This window comes from Coenobita brevimanus, chromosome 73 (assembly GCF_032717465.1).
Source record: "Coenobita brevimanus isolate Jiangsu-jjx chromosome 73, ASM3271746v2, whole genome shotgun sequence".
Lineage (NCBI taxonomy): Eukaryota > Metazoa > Arthropoda > Malacostraca > Decapoda > Coenobitidae > Coenobita > Coenobita brevimanus.
In genome coordinates this window covers 7,296,692-7,303,982 of record NC_137026.1, presented here as the reverse complement: position 1 = coordinate 7,303,982, position 7,291 = coordinate 7,296,692, and the positions used below count along the sequence as shown (strand labels likewise).

General features: G+C 44.3%; 1 protein-coding gene across 1 annotated transcript; it reads right to left on the bottom strand.

Moving 5' to 3' along the window:
- Positions 1 to 6,418: 6,418 nt before the first annotated feature.
- LOC145407431 (uncharacterized) lies at positions 6,419 to 7,003 on the bottom strand. The gene has a single exon (XM_080278358.1). The coding sequence runs from the start codon at positions 7,001 to 7,003 to the stop codon at positions 6,419 to 6,421; it is 585 nt and encodes a 194-aa protein (XP_080134484.1).
- Between the last annotated feature and the right edge of the window lie 288 nt (positions 7,004 to 7,291).

The following is a 7,291-nucleotide window of genomic DNA, read 5'->3' as shown; positions in this document are numbered from 1 at the left end:
AGCCGGACGCTCAGTGAAAGAGAGAGAGAGAGAGAGAGAGAGAGAGAGGGAGAGAGAGAGAGACGCACATTGATAAGAAACATCCGGCCGCTCACAAAGAGATACACACACACACACACACACACACACACACACACACACACACACACACACACACACACACACACACACAGTCACCTCCCTTGCTCATTCACCATATTCACTCCTGTCCCTTGTCTCACCTCAGTCAATTACTTCCTCATTTTTCTCGTTGGCTCATCTTACTCAGTTGTCACGCCTCATTCACCTCACTGACTGACTCAGGCAGGAAAGAAGCAAGGAAGAGAGGAAAGGACAGTCACCCAGGAGCAGCACTACATCGAGTGAGTGGATGGTGAGACATAGAAATGTTTGTCCTATTCCAATTTATTTCACGTAGCTCAGTGGCAGAAAATTTCAAATACGTTTTAAAAGCTCGTTGGGGAAAATTGCCAATAACCATTTTTGAGTTAACCATTTTTTGTCTTAACCATTTTTTTGAGTAAACCATTTTTGAGTTAACCATTTTTTTAGTTAACCATTTTTTTTTAATTACGCGAGAGATAAAATGGAAGCGGTTGTTGTATTTTGGGGTTATATAATTCAGGAAATATTTACTCCTGCAACCAAGCCAATAACTATACATTATAACACAAGGTTCATCATTTATCTGTACAAGTTTAGGAATTTATTAAAAATACAAGACTTGGCAAAACTTGGTGTGGTTTGTTGTATATTACCGAAAAAATGTTAAAGTCAATCTGTCTATCTACCTATTGCCAGACGCCTTAATCCAGAAAGGGGTGGCCACAAACAAATCACCTCCATGTCGCCTTGTCCCCCGCCATGTCGCTGCCTTCCCCCCAGCTCACACCCCTCTCTCATACACCTCTCCACTCCATCCCTCCATCTCATCCTCGTATAAGGTCAGGGTTCAGGTTTTGATATGATGGGGACTGAGGGCTTCCAACTGAGGGCTTCCAACTGGGGGCTTCCAACTGGGGCTTCCAACTGAGGGCTTCCAACTGGGGGCTTCCAACTGGGGGCTTCCAACTGGGGGCTTCCAACTGGGGCTTCCAACTGGGGCTACCAACTGAGGGCTTCCAACTGGGGCTTCCAACTGGGCCTTCCAATTGGGGCTTCCAACTGGGACTTCCAACTGGAACTTCCAACTGGGGCTTCCAACTGGGGCTTCCAACTGGGACTTCCAACTGGGACTTCCAACTGGGGCTTCCAACTGGGGCTTCCAACTGGGGGCTTCCAACTTTACGACTGGGCTCTTTTTCCCATCACTTGTTCTATAATTGCCATATCTTCTTCCTGAAATAACTCTGTCAGTACATTAACACTAGAATATGATGCCAGTCACGAAGAGGTGCTGTGAAAACGATGTAGAGACTTTTTCTCATAATGCACACCAGAATGACTAGGGGGGAGGGGGAAGGACGGCTAAATGAACACAGTGACTAAGCAACTCTCTCTCTCTCTCTCTCTCTCTCTCTCACTTCCATCAACCAGCCACTGTTCCTAACCTGTGAGAGGCTTGGAATCTTCATCTCCTGATAGATGTGTTATATGTATGTATATTTGTGTGTGTGTGTGTGTGTGTGTGTGTGTGTGTGTGTGTGTGTGTGTGTGTGTGTGTGTGTGTGTGTGAGAGAGAGAGAGAGAGAGAGAGAGAGAGAGAGAGAGTGAGGTGTACAAGCAACCAAAAAAGTAACATTGTGATATATGGGCCGCTCTGTTATTATAAGTCTAATATTGTCCTTAGTTATTACTATGGCTCGAAATCACATCGTCACTTGTTGGCTGATACATTTTTTTGAGAGACAGACTGACAAATGAGGATGTGAAGGAGCGTTGTGGTGTGGATGTGGATGTGACAGAAAGCGTTAGGAGAAATAAAGGGAGGTGGGTTGGCCATGTGGAGAAGATGGAGAGCGAGAGACTAACGAGGAGAGTGTATATGAGTGAGAATAATGTGGAGTTGTATGGAGAGACTGACATATGAGGAAGTGAAGGAGCGTTGTGGTGTGGATGTGGATGTGATAATGAGCGTTACGGGAAATATACTGAAGTGGTTTGGCCCTGTGGAGAGGATGGAGAGCGACAGACTGACGAGGAGAGTGTATGTGAGTGAGGTGGAGGAAGAGAGAGGGAGGGGGAGGCCGTGGATGAGATGGAGTGGAAAGGTATAAGAGAGAGGGGTGTGTGGGCTGAGGGGAGGGCAGTGAAATAGCGGGGGACAGGGCGACATGGAGGCGATTTATTTGTGGCCACTTCCTACGGGGTTAAGACTTCTGGGAAGAGAGAGAGAGAGAGAGAGAGAGAGAGAGAGAGAGAGAGAGAGAGACTACTGACTGCAGAACACCACAAGCACTGACAAAAAGCTTTACCATAAACCTTCCTCTCTTCCTCCCTTTCACCTTCTTTCTCCCTTCCCTCCTCTTTCTCTCTTCTTCTCTTCCTTCCTCCTCCTCCTCCTTCTTTCTTTTCCCTCCTCCTACTCCTTCTTTCCCTTTTCCATCCTTCTTCTCTCTCTTTCTCTTTTTCTTCCTCCTGCTCGTTCTGTCCTCCTTCTTGTTTTTTCCCTCCTCCTTCTAATTATTCCTCTTTTCTCTTCCCCTCCTCCTCCTTCTTCTTTTTCTTTTCGCTTCCCCTCATCCTTCTTTCTCCTTTCCTCCTCCTCCTCCTTTCCCTCTTCCTTCTCCAACTTTTCCCTCCTTCTTTTTCTCTCCTCCTCCTCCTTCTTTCTCTTTCCCTCTAGTTGTCCTTCCTTCTCTTTTCCCTCCTTCCCCATCTCCTTCTTTCTCGTTTCCTTCCTCTTCCCTATCCGCCGCCTCCTCCTCCTTTTTCTTCTTCCTCCTCCTACTTCTCCCTCTTACTCTCTCTCCCCTTCTCCTCTTTCTTTCTCTTTTACCATAGTTGTCTTCCCTTCTCTTTTCCCTCCTTTATGTCCTCCTCTTCCTCCTCCTCCTCGTGCTTGTTGGGTTGGAGGGGCAGAGTGAGCAGCGTGTATTCATCAGCGTGCCTGAAGGCCAGCTCATCAGTGTAATGGTGGGGCAATATCTGCACACCCTGGCATCTCCTTGCAGCCCTCCTGTCCCGCCCCACCACACCCGACCACTGGCTACCACACTGGTTTGGTCTAGAATTGCAGGCCAGTGAGTGTGGGTACATAATAATAATAATAATAATAATAATAATAATAATAATAATAATATCCTGTCCCGCCCCACCACACCCAACCACTGGCTACCACGCTGGTTTGGTCTAGAACTGGAGGCCAGTGAGTGTGGTAAATAATAATAATAATAACAATAATAATAATAATAATAATAATAATATCCTGTCCCGCCCCACCACACCCAACCACTGGCTACCACACTGGTTTGGTCTAGAACTGCAGACCAGTGAGGGTGGGTACATAATAATAATAATAATAATAATAATAATAATAATAATAATAATAATCTATCTATCTATCTATAGCCCGACGCCCTAATCCCGCAAAGGGTGGCCGCAGACAAAACGCCTCCAAGTCACTCTGTCACCCACCATTTGACTCCCCTCCCCCCAACTCACCCCCCCTCCCTCATATACCTCTCAACTCCATCCCTCCACCTCATCCTCGGTCTACCCCTCCCTCTCCCTCCCTCCACCTCACCTACATACACCCTCTTAGTCAGTCTTTCATTCTCCATAATAATAATAATAATAATATCCTGTCCCGCCCCACCACACCCAACCACTGGCTACCACACTGGTTTGGTCTAGAATTGCAGGCCTGTGAGTGTGGTAAACATTAATAATAAAAATAATGGTGATAATAATAATAATAATAATAATAATAATAATAATAATCATAATGATACTGATGATGATAATGATCAGTCTATCTATCTATAGCCAGACGCCATAATCCCGTAAGGGGTGGCCGATTGACTTAAAGTTAGTGGTTTTGCGGGCAGGGGCACTAACCCTCCGCCAACCCACTTGTTGACACGTAGGGAACACGTATGTGTTTGTTATATGGTTACCACCCAGCGTTGTAAATGGTTTCCTGGCTTACAGGAAACCATTAGGCTCGTCAATGTAAAGCCACCTGAAAAGGAAAGAAGAGTAATAAAAAGTGACAGGAAAGATGGGAGAAATAGGAAGAGAGGACAGACACAGAAAAAGAATGATGAAGGTGAAGAAAGAAGTAGGCAGCACTACATCAAGTGAGCGGATGATGGTGGCCACCACCTACCACCATGATAATAATAATAATAATAATAATAATAATAATAATAATAATAACAATAATAACAATAATAATAATTATAATAATAATGATGATGATGATGATGATAATAATGATGGTAGTAGTAGTAGTAGTAGTAGTAGTAGTAGTAGTAGTAGTAGTAGTAGTAGTAGTACTGATTGCTGATCTGGTAATGAACGTCACCTTGCAAATCTTACATCGTCATCCATCCGCTAAATTTCGCTAAAATCTTATCAGAACAGATTTATTTTAATAACCCCTCACACACCGACTTTGGCCTTGATCTGTGACCTTGACCTCTGAGTATTTGTCCTCAAGAGCCAGTCACTTCACTTCAGTCATATCCTCCAGCCTTCCCCAGGTTTATCTATAATGAACTCAAGTTAATGTTCTCTCTCTCTCTCTCTCTCTCTCTCTCTCTCTCTCTCTCTCTCAAACTTTCACCTAGCCCTCGAACCTTTACCTTTTATTTACTTTCCTTAAAAAAAAAAAAAAAAAAGCACGTTTCGTTTTAGGTTGTCACTCAATCCTTCCACCTAGTTTGGTTAAAATCGGATAACAACTGAGTTATCTCACGATAGGAACTATTCTCTTTGGGGGTTCCTCTGTGAGAATAGTTCCGGCCATAAGATAACTTGAGCGGTTTTTATCGGATTGTACCCAAACTTGGTGGATGGGTTGAGGATCAGCCCATGGCAAAAACTATTATTAATGAGGGCATTGTAAAAGTTCAAGTCCACACAGCATGGTCAAATTTCTGCCCTTGTGTGTGTGTGTGTGTGTGTGTGTGTGTGTGTGTGTGTGTATGTGTGTGTGTGTGTAACAAACATTTCGATTAGTTTTGATACATAGCACCTTCTCATCCTGGAACAGCGGTCTCCATTTTTAGGGATTTACAGGATTCGTTCACTCAAAAAATCTACCAGCTTTTACTGCTCTCTATCAACTCTGCCGTTTTTAAGGCTGTCGGTTTACTCTACACTGGGGACTATCGATCTATGGTGGCGTCGATCAACAGCCACAACAGGAATACGGTAGACAGACAGCACCAAAAAGGAGTAGGCCTATAACAGATTGACAGCCACAAAAGCAGTATGGTAGAGGAGACTGACAGCGCCAAAAGGAGTATGGTAGAGCAGGATGACAGTCACAAAAGGAGTGTGTTAGAATACTCAGGGCGCTGCAAGAGCAGAGTACTGTAGATCAGTAGTCGCCAAAGGAGTACGGTAGAGTACGTAGCTCATTGCAAGAGTCGGGAACACTCCTTTAGCGGCTATCAGTCTACTTTATCTTAACTTACTCCTTTTGCGGTTGCCAATATAATCTACCGTACTCTTTTTCAATCTACTCTACCTTACTTTTTTTCAATCAACTCTGCTATAGGCCTACTCCTTTTCAGGTTACAGTACCCTACTCTCAATCAATTTACCGTACCGTACTTTTTATGTGGATGGCGACCGTCATCTGTTGCCTTCAGACAGCTGTTCACCAAAATATAAACAAGAGTAGACTGCATATGAATCTTGTTGACACTTATACATTGACAGAATCAAACTTGTAAGGTAAGTATACACGTGAGCGGGTGTGTATGTAGTTATTTTATGTTTAGGAGGGTAAATAGGAGAAATTCATAATGAGAGTAGTGGGTTTACTCACCTGGTTTACTCACCTGGTTGGCTACCCTACTACAATTAACAGTATGGCTCTGTAGGAATCTGCTTTTCAAGAAGTAGGGCAGCCCATACCTGCTGGCACGCCAGCCCCATTTCCTAAATACATCATCATCAGAACAGACTATTGATCAGAGGCTGAGTTTTGTGCCATATGCACGGTAGTTGCACTACTTGAAGGACTTCGAATTAAGAGTCGTAGTTATTCAATATATTCAAACAGGATGTGACCTAGTTGTGAGTGGAGGGACTTTTTAAATGATGCAACTGAGTCAGCGTTAACAGCATCATCTGAAAGAGAGTTCCAGAGGTCTATACATCTGATGCTGAAAAACCTGCGTCTACACTCGGCTGAAGTGTGGGGCTTGGCCACCTTGAATCTATGGCCCCTGGTGTGAGTTAATGAAGGAAGAGAAAAAAGCTCAGGTGGTGTAATTGGGGACTGGCGATGGAAGATTTTCCATCATTTAATGAGGTCAGCTCTGATCAGTCTCCCTTTTACAGAATACAGGCCCAGGTTTTTCAGACGGTCAGCATAACTGAGTTTGGACAGGCCATTGATTTGCTTAGTCCATCTGCGCTGTACAGACTCCAGGAGCCTCTGATCTCCGTGGTAGCCTGTGTTCCATACAGTGGAGCCAAACTCCATGATGGGTCTGATGTGGGATTTGAATAAAGTCAACATAAAATCTCGGTCTCGACAGAGGGTGGACTTAAGTAAATTATTTGACAGGCCTGCTGCCTTTTTTACAGTATTTCTTATGTGCGAATGAAATTTCAGTGAACTGTCAACCAAGATACCCAAGTCTTTGTGTGTAGTTTCTACGGAGAGGCTGGTGTTGTTCATGTGATAGTACTGAAGTGCGCCAATAGAATTCCAGTCTACTGGGCCTCTCTGACATCGCAGAACAGTACACATGTCAAGATTGAAACGTAAACCCCAGGACTCAGCGACATTGTAGACCATATCAATGTCCTTCTGGCATGTACTTATATCTGCAGCTAATGTGGAACAAGTGTTTTGGCGCAACTTGAGGTAAATCTTCATGTCGTCAGCAAAGAATTTACATTTGGAGCGTATGTATGAGGGTAGAAAGTTTATATATACCAGAAAGAGCAAGGGGCCTAGAACAGATCCCTGGGGAACACCACTGAGAACATTCCTTGAGGAACTGGCGCAGCCAGACACAGACACTTGCATGGTGCGGCCAGACAGGAAATCAGAGATCCAAGTTAGCAAGGAACCACTGACCCCAAGTAGCCTCAGCTTGTCAGTGAGTATCGAATGGTTGACGATGTCAGAGGCTTTGCTAAAGTCAAACAAGACCATTCACAA